Genomic DNA, 21,476 nt, shown 5'->3' on the forward strand with positions numbered 1-21,476 from the left:
GGGTGGCAGCCACTCGATGTGTCCCTTCACATCGATGTTTCTCTCTCTCTCTCTCTCTCTCTCTCTCTCTCTCTCTCCCTCCCTCCCTCCCGCTCTATCTGAACAAAAAATGGAAAAATGTCCTCGGGTGAGGATAAAAAAAATAAAATAAAATAAAAATAAAAAGAATACTATACTCAAGAAGTACTAAGTCTTGCCCTAGCCAGTGTGGGTCAGTGGCTAGAGTGTCAGCCTATACACTGAAGGATTGCAGATCTGATTCTCGGTCAAGGATACATACCTGAGTTGCAGGTTTGACCCCAGCCCTGGTTGGGACATGCAGAGGAGGCAACCAACTGACGTGTTTCTCTCTCATCGATGTTTCCTTCACTCACCCGCCCCCCTCCAATTCTCTCTAAAAATTAATAGAAAAAAAATATCCTCGGATGAAGATTAACATCAACCACAAAAAGTACTGAGTCTTGCCCTGGCTAGTTTGGCTCAGTGGTACAGCATCGGCCCACGAACCAAAGAGTCACAGGTTTGATTCCAGCCAGGGGCATGTACTGGGTTGCAGTTCAGTCCCCAGCCCTGGTCGGGGTTGTGCGGGAGGCAAGCAGTCGATGTGTCTGTCCCTCTCACGCTGATGTTTCTCTCTCTCTCCCTTTCTCTCCCTCTCTCTGCCTCCACTCTATTTGAAGATAAATAGAAAAAATATCCTCAGGTGAGGATAAAAAAAAAAAAAGTACAGAGTCTTCAATCCCCCTTCTTACATGGTGCCTACACTTTCAGTTTACTTTTGCCTTTGCTTCTGCACAGGGTATTCCTCTATTTGCCTCTCTCATCCCCCCATGTCCCCCAAAATACTCCCTAAATGCTCAGTAAGTGCTAGGCATAGCACTACGCCATCAGGACATAACCTTCATGAGCAAAAAGCAATGCAAAAGGTACATCTAAGCCACCACTACTACCAACTTCCTCAGCATTCATACCTTTACCATCTGCTTTTATCCCCCTTAACTCATGCCTCTATTCTCTTTCTTTCCTAACACTTCTGTAAACCACTATTTCTAATTATACCTGGTCTCCTTCCACCAGGCAAAAACACACACTAAGCTTCCCTCCTTTACCACCCAGGAAATTGACTCCCCTGATCTCATGTACAAACTATACATTCTCTTAACTCCCAACACCAACCAATATCAATCTTTTCCATTTTTAGCACCTTTTGCAGCTGAATGTACTACATCACCAATATACATTTTGTACTTTACTAGTACTTCAACCTAGAGGTAAACAACACCCTGATAACCTCAAGCCTGCGGCAGGCTTGTCTCCCACAGTGCTCGCACGGCTAGAACATGTCTGGTCTATCTTTCCTATGAGCCCACAAACTCTTGGATATCCATTTGGTTCACCACTGCATTGTTACTACCTAGCAGTTCTGAACTCAGTATACAAGTGCTTGAGAAATATACTGAAGGAATTAATGTTTAATAAACTAATAACAAAGAAAATTCTATTTTCCACTATTTGACAACCTGTGCAAGGTTTTATGCCACAACCAAACAGAATCATACACCTTTATGTAATTTACTATTTCGTAAGTAGTAGGTACTCAAATCCAAATCAACTATTAGGAAATTCACAGTTTAAAGCAATTAACCAGTATTCAAAAGATATTCTGAAATGTGACAAAGGATTAAAAAAGAGAGACATAATTAAGACCTAATGACGTGACAACTAACACTGGAGAGTCTGCTAGGTGCCAGAATATTCTAGGTACTTACCTGTATTTAACAATGACAAGACTGTCAGGTAGTAGTAATCAATGCCTCCATTTCACAAATAAGGAAACCAAGAAAGAGACAGGTTAAGTAACTTGCCCCTCAAAAATAATGGTAATCATAAAAAGTACTCTAATATCAGAAAGAAAAAAATACCCCACACAAAACAACATTTATCAAGAGTTCCTTAACTTCTTGCAATTCACATGAGAAATAACTTATTTCTTTAAAATGTGGTGATTCTCTTACAATTATATGAACCTTCCAACTGATTATCAACATCTTAAGTTTCACCTGCTTGGACACCTAAGTTTTATTTATCCACTGAATATCATGGCTAAGCAATTATTAGAACCTTAAAAACCAGGTTTTGGCCCTGGTCGGTTTGGCTCAGCAGTTAGAACACTGGCCCACGGACCAAGGATTCCTGGGTTCAATTCTGGCTAAGGGCATGTACCTCAGTTGCGGTTCGTCCCCAGCCCCAGTTGTGGTCATGTGGGTGGCAGCTGGTGGATGTGGTTTTCTCACACTGATCTTTCTCTCTCTCTCTCTCTCTATCTCTCTCTCTCTCTATCTCTCTCTCCCCCCAGCCCTCCCTCCTCCTCTATCTAAAGATAAATAGAAAAATATCCTCAGGTGAGGATTAAAAACAAACAAACAAACAAAAAACCCCATGTTTTGACCTGGCCAGGTGGCTTAGTTCGTTGGAGCATCATCCTGTGCACTGAAAGGTTGGGGTTTGACTCCCAGTCAGGGCACACATACCTAGGTTTCGGTTCAGTTCAATCCCCAGTCGGGACATATACGGGAGGCAATGGATCGACATTTAGCTCTCTCACATGGATGTTTCTCTCTCTCCCTCCCTCTAAAATCAATAAACACATCCTCAGGTGACAAAAAAAAAAAAAATATTCTGAATTGATTTTGCATAAATGATCAATATTACTCTTTGAAGAGTATACCAACCCCAAATTCTGACACTCTAAAGAAACTTTCTACCCCCTCCCAAACACAATGCTCCATTAAAAATAAATAACACAGCAATTCATAAATTTGTGTTTTCTCAACATGAGACAGAATGGTCCCACTGACAAGTTACCAAGTAGAAACTAGAGTAACTAATATCAGAGGAAAGGAAAAGTAGGTGGAGAACATAAAATAGGTAAGATAATAGGAAGAAAAATACACTCACACATTTCTTATTTCAAATTAGCGCAAAATTCCTGGATCTGTCACTAAGTAAGCTTAATAATTCAAAGCAATTCACTGGCTTAAGAGTCATGAGGTCTCTATACCTCTCATTCTTGATTTGTGAAATGGAGTAACAACTGCTGTACATAAGAATACTATAAAAAAGATGTTTGTATAAACACTGTGAAAACTAGAGTTGTGAAAGGAAAAGCACCATCCTTAAATGTAGTGTGTCAAATCAGAGTGCTGTTTGGGAGTATCTCATAATGGAAAAAGCTAATTCAGAACAGTACACATATACCTCACTTAGATGTAGAAGAGCAGGATAGCAACAGGACCTGTGCATTCTACATTAATGTACCAAGCACTGAAATTAGCAGCCAATTGTTAATCGTGCCCACGTATATAAATGATTATATGCATATGATTAAAAGGTCTAATTTTATAGTGTTTGCTTCTACAATTATTTAAAAAACAAAACTGATTAACCTGAACGTAACTCTGGTAAAACTCCCAAATGTGGGCATGGAAAGGAAAGAAAAAAGGTTAATGGATAATTCCCTAAATTATAAGATTTAATTTTTATTTGTTTATTTCCATATAATAGGCATTAATTAACATTTACACTACATCTATCTCCTTACTATTACCAATCATTTTTCTTGCCCAATGCAACAAAAATCACTAATAATAAACTATTGTTTAAACAAATGAAATTTTACTATTATAAGTATGCCCTTTAAATCATACATGCCCTAAAGGACTGCTTTAAGAGCAAGACTAACTTTTCCGTTTGTGGAATGTTTGCATTTATTACAGAATTTCTAAGAAGATGCCCAAATTAGCTGCCTAATGCAGAATCATCTATGAAGGTTCTTCCAAAGGAGCAGGGTCTGAGCACCATGGTCTGAAAAGCTCTGCAGATATTCTGACAAAGGAAGACAGAGCAAGATTTCAGAGCCAGTTAAAAGCAGCAAATTTTACCTGCCTTAGTTAACACACAAAATAGTGGAAAGCACAGATTTAATTCATGTATACACTGCAGGTGTAACCTTTTAGAAACAACTTTAAAAATTCAATGGGTCAAATGCTTGATCTGTTCCAGCAAGGGGCTACTGATGACAAGGATGGGACTGGGCAGGTCAGCTTTTATGATCACATGCACACAAAGTCCAAAAACAGAAGACAATCTGCACAAACTGCGTGTGGCCACCTGAATAGTACAGGTTTAGTGCTAATAAGAGTTGTCACAAACTCTAGCTAAAATACACCAAACAGTGAAGTGAATTCATAGTCTCCAATCTGGAAATGATTAAATCAATGCTACATTAACTCATAGCTTTAAAGATTCAAACTGCCCATTGTTTAGAATAAATCTTTGTTAATTTTAAGTTGAAAGCAATCAAAACAAAAGATTAGTATATCACACCACAGTAATACAAACTGATAAAAACATACTTACTAACTGTGCACCTTTATTTTGCCATCCCCAAATAATACCATCTTCTGCCATTGGTAGCTGATAAGGGAGTTTTTCCATCCAAAAGGGAGAGATCTCAAAGTCCTGTGGCTGACTTTGCAGGTCCCCAATAAGTATTTGTTCATCTTCTAGTGCACCTTTCACAACTGTGTTAGTCCACAGACAGCCCACTGGATATCTACAACCACCTGTCAAGCTTTCAGAAAACACCTGACTTGCCAACCCTCCCACTGGGTAATAGGAAAGTTTATTAAAAAACGGGGAATACAGTTCCTCTGGGAAGCTCTGCAAATCCCCTTCTGAGGGGTCTTCAGATATATTTACAGTGTCTTCTGAGAGTGATAAAACATGTTCCTCACTACTTGATACTACTATTTCTTTGCTGCCACCTGGGATGACAGTAATTGCCTGCAGCACACCATGAGGAACAGCTGTATGTCTGTCCACTTGAGCAGGATCCACACCAGCCAAGCAGGAATACCCAGCAAGAGTGTGACCTAACTCCATTTCTCCAAAATTCACTGCTGAACTTCCCACAAAACCCTCTTTGCCGTTTAACATGAGTCCTTTAACTGTGGCTGTGGCATTTCTTTGTGTAAAGTGGTGTGCAAGTCTGCTTGTCCCACATGGACCTCTGCAGTAGCCGCTGCTAAAGTCACTGTTGTCTTTGTCCCAGTAAAGGCCCTCTTCCATCTCTTCCCCTATCAGTTCTGGTTTGTGTCCTGCCACTGCACCAGCAGATGTGCAGGAAACCTGCTCCAGTCCTGGATCACCACCACAGTTGAAAGAGTAGGTCTCCTCTTCTTCTGCCATCTGCGCACCTGAACTCACAGGTGGTACAAGTTGAAGATCTTCGTGTCTGCAGTCATTCACTCTGCAGGTTTCATCATGTTTTTCTATTTGATTTGTTTTGAAATCAGGGGTTTTTGCTATATTAGAACTAACACAAGCCAGTACATCCTGACCGGGCACTGCCTTGCATTTTACTGTATTTGTTTCCCAGTGACAGACTGCTTTAGTGTCGAACTTGACATTTTCTACTTCCTTTTTACTTGTCTCTCTATGATTAGCCTTTAATGATTGTTCTTCAGCATTTTCTAATCTATGAGAGCCACTCCCTGAACTCTTCACACACAGTTCATCTTCTGTTTTATGACACTGGCCTGTTTCACTCTCTTCTTCAGTGCAGGCGAAAATGAATGCAGAGGACATAAAGTTACTCTGAACACACCTGAGGCCAACAGGAAACTCAACATTTGGAGACACTTTCTGAGAACTCCTGACATTAAGAGTGTCTGTTCTTTGACATAAGACCTCCACGTTTGCTGCCTGTACTGCACGAGTTAAATCACAGATCTGGGCCTGGGCTATGCTGGCCTCAATATCTGCACACAGATCTTCCTGACTCAAAGATCTCCTTTCAAAGGCCCTCTTACCATGACTCTCATCTTCGAAAATGCTCCTTTCATCTTCATCTTGATAAGATGAACTACTTTCAGGTTGCAAAGTCAATTCTCTTTTGCTCACAAGTTGGGTGGTCCTAGTTCCCAGGCTGTGATCACCGTTATACTGTCCCTCTGTCACCACTGGCCCCAGGTATTCAGGTCTGGGATCATCACTTCTGCTAGGGGTTGCTTCTCGGAAATTAGCATGAAAAGGAAGACACTCATTTCCAAAGTTCACTGAAATGATACACCTTTTTGGGTTGTCTGATCTGTTAACATCTAAACTGGAACAATCATTGTCTTTTAGAGAGTTTATAAAGTTCTTTCCGCCTTCCTTTTCAGAGTTTAAACTCTGATCTACATTAGCTTTTACAGCTCCAGATTCACCATTTTGTTCAATATTGGAAGTATCATTTATTAGATTAACAGGTGAGTCACCCATCAGACTTACTAGTGCTGAACTATGGCTCTCTCCTTCGTTAGAGTTGGCACATATGTATTCTAATGAGTTAGCGTCTACGTTAGCATTTGATTCAGGTATTCTACCAACATTATGTAATATACCACCTTCTGTGTAATCTTTAGGGAATCTGGTGTAATTGTTTGCCCTTAAAGACACAGCCTCCATGTCACCAGTGTTTCCTTTACAAGATGGATCGCTGTCAGTCAAAACTTCAAAATTAGGCTTAGTTTTCTCATTAGAGACTTCCTTCACTTCATTTGGACCCAGCAGGCCATTTGGGGACAGCTCTTCCTGTGGTGCCTCTAAGTGTCCCAGACCTTGTGCGATGTTGTCTGGTGGCCAGGCCCCTCTGCAAACCCCCTCAGAAATGACAGCTGAGCAGCTCTCTTCTGTTGCAGCTGCTCCACACCTGCGCACGCTTGCACACGGCTCGTTGTTATCATCCAGGCCACCAGGATCTACAACACAGATACTGTAAAACTTGCTCTCTCTTGAATTCCAACACCGTTTGTAATCCACACAAATAAGGTTTGTACCTTCCATCTCCCTACCAAACACACCTAGAGCATTATTCTCATTACAACTGATGGGAACATTTACTGCGATTTCTTTTTCTACTACAGAATTCTTATAAGTGACAGGGTGACAGTACAGACGGTTATTTACAAAAGCTCCTTCCTGCATGCCCTGGTCAGAAGGCCCTGGGACATGTGAAAAACACTCGACCTCTTCAGAGCCAACACCTGCAGAGAAACCCTGTGTGCTGTCAATGTCCACACACACAGTCTCACAGACACTCTCACAGGCCTGCTCAACAGCAGCAGTATCTGAATTCTTATCAGTCTCATCCAAATTTTCATACCTAGCTAGGAACTTACACATTAAAGAGGAAATAGAGTTAAATGACTGCCTCGGTCTGTGAGCCCATTTGTGCCCAGACCTCACAAACATCTTCGGCCACATATCAGTCCTAGCAGCTGCCCTGCTAGCTCCATATTCAACATTATGCAGCTCCTCACCTTCCAGCCTATCAAGTAATACAGACAAAGTTTTACTTATCTTGTCCTCCGGTTCCTTCTCCTCCACAGACTTTTGTAGCAGGCCAATTTTTTCATTGTCATTGTCACCACCTAATTCTTTGCTAAAGCAACAGCCCATGTTCAAATATTCAAACACTCACATCACAATGCCTGTTGCTGTCTAAGCTCCCTAAGTGCACCTCACACTAATTTTCTATGGTTTCTGACGAGAAGCCAACACCCAGACACCAAAAATAGCTCCTTGCACAGCAGTCACATGTCCCCGCCACTCAAATCCAAAACCCTAATTACAACAGCCCCTGCCTAACACCATCCTATTTCACACACCAAAACCCAAACAACACACAGAACCCAAAGACTCACATAGCAAAAAAAAATTTTTGTATTATTCTTTGTACTCTCATAAACTCAATAAAAAAAATGACTAAAATTATCTCAGCCAGAAGGAATTTCAGACCTCTGCTTTTTCTATAGTGTTTCAGCATTCTCTGAACTACATTTCATGGAATGGCAACCAAAGAAGTTAGCTTGTATTGTCCCCAAAGGGAAACAATAATAAAAAGTTACTCTTTAAAATGTATAGGTATTTACAATTATATCTGATTTTCTGAAAGAAATAATGCCTGTGTGTGTTCAAAAATAACAGTGCTAGGCACAAAATTAGAATGGTGTCCATTAAGAGCAGCATGTTGAAGCTTTATCTAAAGAAGTAAATACACAACATTTTTTGAAGTGTGCTTGTAGAGGGAAGGAAAAGATAAAACAAAATAGCAAAACACATACACAATAGTAGTTTTAATAGTCTTTTCTATATAAAAATATAGCAAAACATCTATTTATTTATTTCAAATTTACATCTCAAGCTCTAACTTCTCTACTGAGTTGAGATCCAACCAACCCCACTCTGCCTACTTCACTGCTCACTTGAATTTCTGCCAGGTGGATTTTCCTACCTCCAAAATAAATTTGAAATCCAAGTCTAAGCCACCATCATTTCTTACCTTGATTACTTAATAGTTTTTTATTTGGTTTCTTTGCTTCTATTCTTGAGTCACTATAATCCATTCTCTTAATATAATGAGGTCAGAATAATTTTCCTATAATGTCATACTATTCCCCACCTAAAATCCTCCAGCTTTATCCCAAATTAATTTCATCTGCTCAGAGATAATGCAAATAGTTGCCAAATGGCTGACAAGAACTAGTTTTTGTTTTGGGCATTATTTTCTACTTGTTTCTGCTTTTAAATGATATACAGATGTCAAAGAAGAAGTATCTCATCTTGAGTTTGGACTCAAGCCAGGTTACCTGGTTTCAAACCCTGGTTCTTCCATGTTCTAGTTGAGTAATCCTGGGGAAATTATTTAATCCTCTCCAGGTCTCAGTTCCTCTAGTTAGGATCACTTTTTGGTGCTCACTGATTAGCTAGGCTTGTAGTTACTACTCAAAATTGGGGTTGGGGTATGGAGCAAAGGGCTGTATAATAAATATAATGTGATTGATATTACTACTGGATAAATGCAAATCTGCTCCTGAATTATTCATGTACTTGGCCATCATTATGAGGATTCTCCTCCAACTCACACTGTGTCCAACTGGAGGGAAGACTGAACCTTAAAGAGACTGGTTTTTAAATCAAACTACTAAGCATACTCACTGCCAATCATATCTGTAGACTACTGAGCACCAACACTCATAGTCATGACACGAAGTAAAATGTCTAGACACTTAGTGTGCCATAGTAACGTCAGTTAGAAAAATGGTCAGAGCCCTGGCCGGTTTGGCTCAGCAGTTAGAGTGTTGGCCTGCGGTCCTGAGAGACCCGGGTTCGGTTCCCGCTAAGGGCATGTACCTCAGTTGCAGTTTGTCCCTGGCCCTGGTTGGGATCGTGTGGGTGGCAGCCAGTCCATGTCTCTCTCACAATGATGTTTCTCTCTCTCTTCTTCCCTCTCTTCCTCCCGCTCTATTTGAAGATGGATGCAAAAATGTCCTCAGGTGAGGATTTAAAAAAAAAAAAAAGGAAAGAAAAATATCCTCTGGTGAGGACTTAAAAATAAAATAACAAATAAAAACCAATAGATGTCCATTCCCATACTTTTTCATTAATCACAGCTAAAATGTGAATCAATTTTTTTAATTTATTTTTTCCATCACCATTTATCCCCTCTATGCCCTCTTCCACCTCCACCCACTGCCATCACCACACTGTTGTCCACATCCATGAGTTGTTTTTTTCTTTTTTACTTAATCCCTCCACCCCCACCCCCAACAGAGCTGTCTGCCTGCTCTCTATCTAAGAGTCTGTCTCTATTTTGCCTGGTAGTTGTTTGTTCATTAAATTCCATATATGAGTGAAATCACATGGTACTTGTTTTCTCTGACCAGCTTATTTCACTTAGTCATAGAACTAGAGCAAATGTTTCAAAAATTTATATGGAACCACAAAAGACCCTGAATAGCCAAATCACCATACCTGATATTAAACTATGTTACAAGGCCACAGTAATCAAAACATGGTATTGACATAAAAACAAATACATAGATCAATGGAACAGAATACAAAGCCCAGAAATAAATCCACACCTTTATAGTCAATTAATATTTGACAAAGAAGGCAAAAACACACAACGGACTAAAGATGGTCTATTCAATAAATGGTATTGGGAAAATTGGACAGATTAAGTACAAAAAAATGAAACTAGACCATACCTTCTTACATGGCACACAAGAATAAACTCAAAATGGATTAAAGACTTAATGTTAGACTCAAAACCATAAAAATCCTAGAAAAAAACAAAGGCAATAAAATCTCAGACATTTCTCATAGCAGTACTTTTCTAAACCAATTTTCTTATGGTAAAAGCTTACTGTGACTTGTATACTTGAAAAAGCACAGGATAGCCCTGGCCGGTTTGGCTCAGCAGTTAGAGGGTTGGCCTGTGGTCTAGAAAGACCAAGTTCGGTTCCCACTAAGGGCACATACCTCTGTTGAGGTTTGTCCCCGGCCCCGGTTGGGTCAGGGCCGTACGGGAGGCAGCCACTCGATTTGTCCCTTTCACTTCAATGTTTCTCTCTCTCTCTCTCCCATTCTATCTGAACAAAAAATGGAAAAATACCCTCAATTGAGGATATAAACAAATAAATAGCACAGGATATCAATATGTAAAGTTAATAATATACGTACAATACATTATCAGTGAACCATTAAAAACACTATAATGACTATACGACATCAAAGTAATACACAAGGCACTATAGAACTATATATACCAGAAGAGAACATATAGTATTGACATCTATTATACCCAGTTGGGTCCTCCCTACCCCCCCTTAGGAAATATCAACATTTTCTAATTATTTTACAATAAATATTTGTTATAAGGAAGTATCTATGCGCCTCCACTGTGATTTATCTCAGGACGAAATTACCTGACTCAAAGCTGGGATGGAGCTTGTCTGAGAAGTGGTTTGAGATATGGGACCATTCATCTGCAAAATTGAAAACATTACACTATCACTACAATGTAAAAAAAACATATTTTCAAACCACAGTAACTGAACACAACAAAACCCACTGAGAAAAGCACATCTATATATGACAAAGGAAATTCAGTGAGATATTTAGAGCAATGTAGGAAACTTGAAATTTAAAATATGTTGAAATTCTGACTGAACACCCTAACTAAAATTTCTAGTTTCAATGGGAAAAATGAAGAAAATCTACTTTTCCCAAAGTCATTTAGAAACTTTAAATATTAATGCTTGACATGATCAAATCTTATAATTAATGAAAGCAGTCAAAATAAAAAATTTATGTTATAATCCTAATTAATCCTTTAACATACCACTGCAATAGCTATAATGTTATAAAATATAGTCCTGGCCAGTTTGGCTTAGCGGTTAGAGCATTGACCTGCGGACCAAAGGGTCTTGGGTTCGATTCTAGTTGAGGGCACACACTTCGGTTGCCATTTGATCCCGAGCCCTGGTTGGGGTTATTTGGGAGGCAACCAATCGGTGTCTCTCTCTCACATCAATGTTTCTTTCTCTCTCTCCCTCACTTCCACTCTATCTGAAAATCAATAGTAAAGTGTCCTTGGATGAGGATTTAAAAAAAAAAAAAGTATTTATAAATCACTGTGTTTTCTTGGTAATTTAAAATCTAAGGCTTTGGCCCTGGTCAGTCAGGTAGCTCAGTTGGTTAGAGCGTCCTCCAGATAACATCAAGGTTGCAGGTCCAATCCTCGGTCAGGGCACATACAAGAATCAACCAATGAACGCATAAATGAGTGGAACAAGTTGATAATTTTTCTCTCTTTCTAAAAATCAATAAATGTGAAAAATAATTAAAATCCAAGGCTTTAAGTATCTAGATCTATTAACTGCCATTTGTTTTTTCTATCTCCTAGTACTTAAGTTTCCTCTACTAAGCTACCCTTAAATTTATTCCATGTAAAAATCTGTTATCAGAAGAAAGGGAGATGCACAGGCCCACCCTGGCCTCAGTGGTGCACTCACCAGATGATCGCTGTCTTTCCCTTCCTGGACTCGCTGGCCCTGCGGTTCAGCCACGACCTTAGCGTCCTGATCAGAAGTCATGAGCTGTTTACTTTGTGGCTCCACCAGGAGAAGTTTAATGTTAACTGTAGGATGCTGTAAAATGACAGACAGTAAATTGGTAACTTGAAGTACAGAGTACAATTCTTAAAATGAAATTACTAAGAAGTCCTCAAGTTTTCCAGGACACATTTATTCCTCTGGAGTTTAAGTAGTTTAGAGACATCTGTCCATAATTTACACCCTACTTACCCAAGAAATACCTTGTTGTTATTTTTTAAATAAGTTTCTTCTTCACAATAATTTGGTGACCATGGTAATGTTCTAAGACTTAGAAACTATGTGCTAATACATATAAACCCACTCATGCCCAGAACTCATGTTTTTACGTTTTCTTTTTTAATCCTCACCCAAGGATATTTTTGCATTTATCTTCAGATAGAGTGAGAGGGAGGGAGGGAGAGAAGAAGAGAGAGAAACATCGATGTGAGAGAGACACACTGATTGGTTGCCTCCTGTACGACCTCAACCAGGGCCAGGAACTGAACCACAACTGAGGTACATGTCCTTGACCAGAATCAAACCTTCGACTCTCTGGTCCATGGGCTAATGCTCCAACCACTGAGCCAAACCGACCAGGGCAGAACTCGCGTTTTGTTTTGTTTTTTTTTATCCTCACCCGAGGACCTTTTTCCATTTTTTGTTCAGATAGACTGGGAGGGAGAGAGAGGAAGAGAGAGAGAGAGAGAAACATCGACGTGAAAGGGACACACCGAGTGGCTGCCACCCGCACGACCAACCAGGGCCGGGGACAAACTGCAACCGAGGCACATGCCCTTAGCGGGAACCGAACCCGGGTCTCTCCGGACCGCAGGCCGACGCTCCAACCACTGAGCCAAACCGGCCAGGCCAGAACTCACGTTTTTAAAACAAAAATTACAAAATTAATAGAAATCCAACTTGGAATTTGATGACTCCCCAATTTATATATATCGTTTTGACCAGCCCCATTAATTTCCTTTGTTCCAGGACAAGCTGCTAAGAGAAATAAACAATAATTGGTTGAAAGAAACCCCTGAACCACAGAACTGTAAAGGGGACTTTGATACAAAGCACTGGCTCAACTTCACACACAACACCTCCTGATTTTCCCAAGTCTTACAAAGCAACTCTGGTTCTAAAGAGATGACTGTTTTCATGACTCTGTATTATGAGTGTCAGACCAGGATTCCTAAACACCCAGGTCTGACTTCAGGCTACACTGCTTCACCAGATAAAGACCTTGATTTAACCCACATATCTTTTCAGATTCTTCTGAGTGCTTGATAAAGAAATTTAAAAGCTAACTATTTTTGTGTCTCTGGGTAATCAAGCAGCTGTTTAGTTTCTATGATAATGCTCCTTATTCTCAACAACCTGTTTATGATTAATGTTCAAAACTCTTGTTAATGGAAGAATCTGATGATCAAAGGCGATCTCATCCAATTTTCACTGTGTATCATCAATCACAAAGGTATAAAATACCTTAAATGCTATAAGTTAGATATGGAAATGTAAACTACTTATAAAGAAATGCTTGAAACAAATTAAATCAGTTTCAAGAGATCAGTGTTTTCCAAAATGTAGGATAAATGACAAATACATTAAATTTTAATAGAAACTGACATCAATTCTCACAAAACTGTCAAATCCAGAAAATCAAGATGTAGATTGCTACCCAGACTGACAAGTCACAGTAAGTGGTATTGTAGATGCTTTTTATTACTATTAACTTCTAGACTTTTAAGATTCTCAAAGGAAAAAATATTTGGTTGAACATAAGATACGATAGCTAAAAGGGAAAAATAAGATTAGAAGAGTCATTTATATACACTACTTATATTTTTTCACACAGGCAGAAATGATGTACCTCCTCCTAATGGAAACAGCAACACACCAAACAGGAAGTGGTCTTGCAAAACAAACACCACAAGGATATGAACTTGTCACAAACTTACAGCAAACACAAGCACTGAGTTCTGCAAAGTGGGCAATTACTGGACAAGCAGCCTGGTTTTTGTTTTTTTTTAATCCTCACCCGAGGACATTTTTTTTTCACTTTCTGTTCAGATAGAGCAGGAGGAAGAGAGAAGAAGAGAGAGAGAGAGAAACATCGATGTGAAAAGGACACATCAAGTGGCTGCCACCCGCTCGACTCAACCAGGGCCGGGGACAAACTGCAACCGAGGTACGTGCCCTTAGCGGGAACTGAACTCGGGTCCCTCTGGATCACAGGCCGACGCTCTAACTACTGAGCCAAACTGGCCAGGGTAGCAGCCTTGCTTTTTCCACACAAAAGAAGGCGCACAATGGTCAAACCATGGCTTCATTTGATTAAAACAATAATCAGGGAAGTAATAATAATGAGATATTTGATGGTATTAAAGAATTACTGTACTTTCTTAGATGTGATAATGATATTATGATTATGTTTAATAAAAAGAGACCCTAACTTTTAGAGCTGCATGTTGAAATATCTACAGGGGAAATAACACAATGTCTAGAATGCTCCTCAAAATAGTACATGAGGCAGAGATGTGGGGCTTCAGCAGTGCTCCTCCAGGAAAAGGGTATGGAATTCATGATATGGTCCTGTTTACTCTGGTATATTTGAATGTTCTTTTTTTTTATCCTCACCTGAGGACATTTTTCCATTTTTTACTCAGATAGAGCGGGAAGGAGAGAGAGGAAGAGAGAGAAACATCGATGTGAAAGGGACACATCGAGTGGCCGCCACCCACACGACCCAACCAGGGCCGGGGACAAACTGCAGCCAAGGTACGTGCCCTTAGCGGGAACCGAACCCGGGTCTCTGTGGACCGCAGGCTGACGCTCTAACCGCTGAGCCAAACCGGCCAGGGCTGAATGTTCTTTAATACAAGGTTACAAAGGGAGCCAGGATAGCATCTCAGTCCAACCGAAACAGTGGTCCTGAGCTGATCAATGCGTCCTATCCATAAACAAGTAAACTTCACATCACACCACTATGGTTCTTAATTACTGACCTGACACGCATATAGGTTTTCAAAAAAGTCCTAAACTTCCAAGTTTGCCAACAGAAGGGTTTATAAATAGTCATCTCATTTAAGCAACACAACAGGATATAAAGCATTAAAATTAGATTTTATGCCCTGACTGGTGTTGCCCAATGATTTAGAGCATCAGCCCTCAGACCAAAGGGTCGTGGGTTCAATTTCCAATCAAGAACATATACCTGGGTTGCTGGTTCAATCCCTGGCCCCAGTCGGGGCACATGCAGGAAGTAACCAAATGATTGTCTCTCTCACATCAATGTTTCTCTCTCTCTCTCTCCTCCCTCCCTTCCACTCTCTAAAAATCAATGGAAAAAAATATCCTCCAGTGAGGATTAACCAAAAAATTAAATAAAAACTAAAAATTAGACTTTACTATCAAATGTCTGAATCTAGAATAAGATTTAAAGTATGATGACAATGCAAGTACTGACAATCCTTCCAATAAATAACAATAACTTTTCCATTACCTGTTCAAGAGACCAAAACTATCTTGAGATTTAAACTATAAACTATTGCTTTCTGGCATGCCAAAAAGCAGGACTCTAGATTGTAAAGAGAGATATGCAAGAGGGAAAACCTACCACATCAAAGCAAAGTACTTTCTGGCCTAAAACCCAGTAGTTTGGAAACTTGAGTGTTCAGAGGCAGCCTTAACACAGCCTTAATGAGCTGACCAAGAAGGATCATTTCCCTGATTTGATTCTATCGCTCTTTACAAGAAAAATCAGAGCCTGGGTGGCGTGGCTCAGCATCTTCCCATGGACTGAGAGGTCCCAGTTCGATTGACAGTCAGGGCACACACCTGGGTTGTGGGCTCGATCCCCAGCAGGGGGCATGAAGAAGGCAGCCAATTAATGTGTCCCTCTCTCACATCGATGTTTCTATCTCTCTGTCCCTTCCTCTCTCTCTAAAGAATCAATAAAAACATATTTAAAAGAAAAAGCAGAGAGATGAAGCCCTCTTCCTGTTTGGTGGACTCTATCCTTGCAGTTCATTTTTCATCTCAATGTCAAAGCTACACTAAAAGAGCTTTACAATCTTATTACATACTTGGAAAAGTATAGTTCTCTTAGCTCAGTTTCTAAATAATTATTTTCACATATACCTGAAATGTTTCATAATTAAAGATTTATTAAGGTCTTTTTAAAGACTGAAAGTAATCCTTAAAACTATAAATCAATCTCAAACAACTGTATATCAAGTTGGTGGTATAACTATTCAGAGTCATTCTAAGTGATTATAAGGCTAGTGCAGGGTGGCCCAGGAAGCATCCACCTGAGTCGGTGGTTTGAGCCCTGGACACTTGCCATGGAGGCATCTAGGGAGCTGCTGCAGTATGCTAAGGCCAAGGTCACCAATCAGCTTTTACATTTTCAGTGGAAACTGGGTATGGCTATGAGCTCAGACAGCTGCAGATCATTCAGACCAAGTAAAGTACAAGTCTTCTGAAATGACAATTCCATAGTTTCAGAATTTCCACAGTTCAAGGCAATTGCTGCAATTATTGAAACTGTGTAAAAACTGATTATTTGGTTGATAAATTGCTACCATCATTCTAAAATCACAGACTCTACTTTCTGCAACAAAACAGTAAGAATCAGATGATATTGAATGAAAATTACACTTTTGTCTTTGTTTTTCTTTCTTTTTTTATCGTCACCCGAGGACATTTTTGCATCCATCTTCAGATAGAGCGGGAGGAAGAGAGGGAAGAAGAGAGAGAGAAACATCAATGTGAGAGAGACATGGACTGGCTGCCACCCACACGACCCCAACCAGGGCCGGGACAAACTGCAACCAAGGTATGTGCCCTTAGCAGCAACCAAACTCAGGTCTCTCTGGTCCGCGGGCCGACCCTCTAACCACTGAGCCAAACCAGCCAGGGCTGTTTTTTTAAAAGAATAAATCAGAAAAATAGGACTTAGATATACAGGTGATCAATGCACAACTTTGTGACTGTACTAAAAGCCACTGAATTGCATACTTTAAAGGGTCAATTCAGTGGTATGTGAATACATCTCAATAAAAACATAAATCAGACAAACAGCTGAAAGAAAAAAGATGGTATCTGCACACAAGAGCCTAAAAATTCACCATGAAATCTTAAAGAAGCTCTAAAGTGGCTTGTTCTTTGGGGTAAATGTTGGTATTATTTTGAAACTATTTTATTTAATATATTACACACACTATCATAGGATAAAGTATAAATTACACTCATTTTAGGTACTCAGATTTTCAGTATAAAAGAAAAAGATACAAACTTAAAATCAAATAAGCTAGTAAAATACATGTTTTCTTAAAACAGGATATATAACTTTATGAACTACTTATGTCCTCTTTGTACTCCAGGATCCAATTTAGACTCCCACATTGCATGTTGTCACTTCTCTTCAGTCTCCTCCAGATTGTGACAGCTCCTCAGGTTTCCCTCTTTTCTCATCTACACATCTATTCCAAGAGCTCTAGCTAATTAATTTACAGAATGTTGCTCAATTTGAGATGAACACCTGGAACACATGGGACATCTTACCATGAAAGCAAGGAAGCTACCAAAGACTCCCGTGGACATGGCACAGGAGCAACAATAAAGGAAGGGGGCAGTGAGGCTCCCTATGGTAACAGATGGACAATGTGAGGATAAGAAAAGAATCAATGGACACAAATATAAAAATCCATGATGGTTCAAAGCACCATCTCAAACTGGTCACCTCTGGAGGCTGTTATGACACCAATTCATTTTTCTGAAGATTATGAAAAGGAAACAATGTTAGCCTGCCTATTTCGGCATAACCAAATAGCTGATCAAGGCAGGTTGTTTCCTATACAGGAACTACAATTAATAAGTGGAGAGTGTCTGACAGAATTAGAAAATCAAACCACTGCAACAACTGCCCTTGCCGGTTTGGCTAAGCGGTTAGAGTATGAGGACCAATGGGTGGTGGGTTCGTTTCCGGTCAAGGGCATGTATCTGGGTTGCAGGTTTGATCCCTAGCCCCAGTCAGTATCCAGCAGGATGTAACCAATCAATGTGTCTCTCACATAGATGCCCCCACCCCATACTCTACCTAAAAATCAATGGAAAAATATCCTCGGGTGAGGATTAACAAAAAACTGCAACATCAAATGAAATAACAAAGGCAATGATCATTGACATCCACTAAAATTAAGTGAGAAGTGACAGGGAACTTTATAATGGTTGATCAGATGCACTTTGACTGAAGCTACTTTTCTATCTTATCACTAAATGTCTAATGAAGTATTATATTCTTCCTAATATTGTGAAAGAGCACCATCTATGAAGTATTCTTCTAAAAAAAGGCCTTATTTAATCAAACCTCTAGATCTGACTCCCAACTTAAATGAAATTCTGGGATGACATATGTTAAACAAAACCAAAAAAAAGACATTAGCTAAATCCAAAATGTGGGGCATGCTCCAAGACAGATGACCTCATTTCTATAGCAAATGAAAGACATAAAAAATTGGGAGACTATTGCTACAAAATACAAAAGCTTTAATCAAAATAACCTTATGTGAGGACTGTATCTGCATCCAAAAATCAAATAAATTAAGTTTAAAATGACATTTTTGACTGGAAAAATTGAATGTAGCCTAGGTAATAAATGATATCATGGTATGATTATTAATTTTGTTGAGTGCAATCAATGTGCTGTGGCTGTTTATTTTAAAAGGTCTTACCTGTAAGAGATATAAACTAAACGACTATGGATAAAATTATACATCTGGAATTTGCTTTAAAATATGTTAATAATTTTTTGGTAAGTTTAAGAGAAAAAAAAACAAAAATACAAGAATGTAGAGTAAGTGGATGGTAGCTGAAACTAAATCATGGGAAGGTACACTGAGGACCGCTGTACTAGCCTCTCTATTTTTGTCATTAAAACCTTCCACAATTGGCCTAGCCAGTTTGGCTCAACAGTTAGAGCATGGGCCCTTGAACCAAAGAGCCACGTGTCGATTCAGGTCAAGGGAACAAGAAGTACCTTGGCTGCGGTTCAGTCCCTGGCCCTTGTTGGGGTCATGTGGGAAGCAACCAATCGATGTGTCTCTCTCACATCGATGTCTCCCCCTGCCCCCACCCCTCACTCTGTCTGAAGATAAAATGGAAAATATCGTTGGGTGAGGATTAAAAAGAAAAATCTAAGAAACAGTATCAATATACATCTACAACTTCATACTGAAATCTGTACTAATGAAATAATACATAACTATGTAAATCATTTTATGAACAATGTTTTTGTTTGTTGTTTTTTTCCTTTATTGATTTTCAAAGGAGGGGAAGTGAGAGGAAGAGAGAGACAGAAACATGGAGAAAGAACATAGAGTGGCCCCTCCTGCATGCCCCCCACTGGGGATCAGGCCCACAACCTGGTCATGTGTCCTGACCAGGAATTGAACTGGCGACCTCTTGGTGCGTGGGTAAATGTTCAACTACTGAGCCACACCTGCTGAACTATGAACAATGTTGATAGCAGTTCTAGCACACACATAAAAACTATAGAAAAGCAACTAATGCATTATATTAAATTATTTAAAACAGCCACAAAAAACCAAAATTTTAAAAAGCAGAATATAAAATGGTAGACAACATGCCCAGCCCGTGTGGCTCAGTGGATTGAGTGTCGCCCCATGGACTGAGAAGTCCCAGTTCAATTCCTGGGGTCAGAGCACATGCCCGGGTTGTGGGCTCAATCCCCAGTTGCGGGGGGGCGGGGGGGGGTGCCACCAGGAGGCAGCCGATTGATGTTTCTCTCACACTGATGTTTCTATCTCTCCCCCTTCCTCTATCAAAAAAAACAACAAAAACCAAAATCACTAAAAACATTTTAAATTAAAAAATAAAATGGTAGACAACATAATTATAACTGTTTTAAAAATTCACATAGCCCTGGTCGGTTAGAGCGTTGGCCCGCAGACCAGAGAGTCCTGGGTTTGGTTCCCACTAAGGGCCCTAGTTGGGGTTGTGTGGGTGGCGACCACTCGATGCGTCTCTCTCACATCTATGTATCTCTCTCTCTCTTCCTTCCTCTCTCCCTCCCGCTCTATCTGAAGATAAATGCAAAAAATAAATAAATTAAATTTCACCCAACTAAATATTATATATATTTTTTTATTTATTTTTTATTTATTTATTTTTATCCTCACCCGAGGACATTTTTCCATTTTTTGTTCAGATAGCGTGGGAGGGAGAGAGGGAAAGAAACATCGACGTGAAAGGGACACACTGAGTGGTTGCCACTCGCACAATCCAACCAGGGCCAGGGACAAACTGCAACCGAGGTATATGCCTGTAGTGGGAACCAAACCCAGTCTCTCTGGACCCGCAGGCCAACACTCCAACCGCTGAGCCAAACCAGCTAGGGCTACCTGAATATTTAAAAACAAAGCAAATTAAACTGGAAGGAAATATACCAGATTACTAACAATGTGTTTGAAAACTCAAAAAGTGTTCTCCTTGGTTTCATTCCTGCAGTCTCAATTTTTTAAACAACTTATTATTTTTATAATCACAAATACTTAATAAAATCCATCCAGCTTGCTGATTCCATGTTTACCAAGCAGCCCTCTAACCTGTTAGGTCTAACATTGTCTTTCCTAGAAAGAGTAAATACTGACCCAGCAGAAAAAGCATCCAAGCCCCTTTCCAGCTGTTTGTCAACACAGATAAAACTGTCATTCGATCACCAATCACATCAATTTCTTGTGAAACTGCACTATTCAGTCTTATTCCCTAAGACAGGGAGTCTCAAAGTATAGCCTGGGCTCTGTCGAGAGTCCCAGAGACACTTTCTGTGGGCCCATGAAGTCAAAGTAATTTTCATTAGCCTATTTCACTCTTATTCTCTCCTCACAAAAGTACAGTGGAGTTTTGGTGTAGAATCAAACAATATTCAAGGTTATATAAAAAGACACTTAAAATTCTCCTCACTTTCCCAGCTACACATTTGTCTGAAGCAAGATTTCCTTCTCATATTTCAATCAAAATAACACATCATAAAAGATCAAATGCAGAAGCAGATGAGAACACAGCTGATATTCTATTAAATCAGACATTAAGGAGTTTGACAAAAATATAAAACAATGCCAATATGCCCATGAAATTACTTTTTGTTTTAGAAAGGATTGCTATCTTTCCATAAGCAATGTTATTTATATGTAATGGATTTGTTATTATTATGAAGGAAATGGATATTTTGTAAATTTCTGAACCTTAATTTTTAGAGACAGGGATTTTTACTGTTTAAAAGCATAAGAGCCCTGGCCGGTTTGGTTCAGCGGTTAGAGCGTCGGCCTGCGGTCCTGAGAGACCCGGGTTCGGTCCCTGCTAAGGGCGCGTACCTCGGTTGCAGTTTGTCCCCGGCCCTGGTCGGTTGTGTGGGTGGCAGCCACTCGATGTGTTCCTTTCACATCGATGTTTCTCTCTCTCTCTCTCCCTCCC

General features: G+C 39.7%; 2 protein-coding genes and 1 pseudogene across 2 annotated transcripts in view; 1 reads left to right on the top strand and 2 right to left on the bottom strand.

Moving 5' to 3' along the window:
- LOC118623913 (la-related protein 4B-like) overlaps positions 1-16,662 on the bottom strand; it is a 64,287-nt gene extending 47,625 nt beyond the window's left edge. The window contains exons 1-3 of the mRNA XM_036251735.1: positions 16,639-16,662; positions 11,904-12,038; positions 10,815-10,874 (exon numbers count right to left, since the gene is read on the bottom strand). Coding sequence (XP_036107628.1) covers positions 10,815-10,874; positions 11,904-11,984 — 141 coding nt within the window. The 5' untranslated portion in view covers positions 11,985-12,038; positions 16,639-16,662. The remainder of the gene's footprint in view (positions 1-10,814; positions 10,875-11,903; positions 12,039-16,638) is intronic.
- LOC118623906 lies at positions 3,980-7,809 on the bottom strand. The gene has a single exon (XM_036251722.1). It carries the CDS (start codon positions 7,501-7,503, stop codon positions 4,381-4,383), a length of 3,123 nt encoding a protein of 1,040 aa, XP_036107615.1. The 5' UTR covers positions 7,504-7,809; the 3' UTR covers positions 3,980-4,380.
- On the top strand, positions 16,325-16,534 carry LOC118623919 (annotated as a pseudogene).
- Positions 16,663-21,476: the final 4,814 nt, after the last annotated feature.

This window comes from Molossus molossus, unplaced genomic scaffold, assembly GCF_014108415.1.
Source record: "Molossus molossus isolate mMolMol1 unplaced genomic scaffold, mMolMol1.p scaffold_m16_p_1, whole genome shotgun sequence".
In the NCBI taxonomy this organism is placed as follows: domain Eukaryota; kingdom Metazoa; phylum Chordata; class Mammalia; order Chiroptera; family Molossidae; genus Molossus; species Molossus molossus.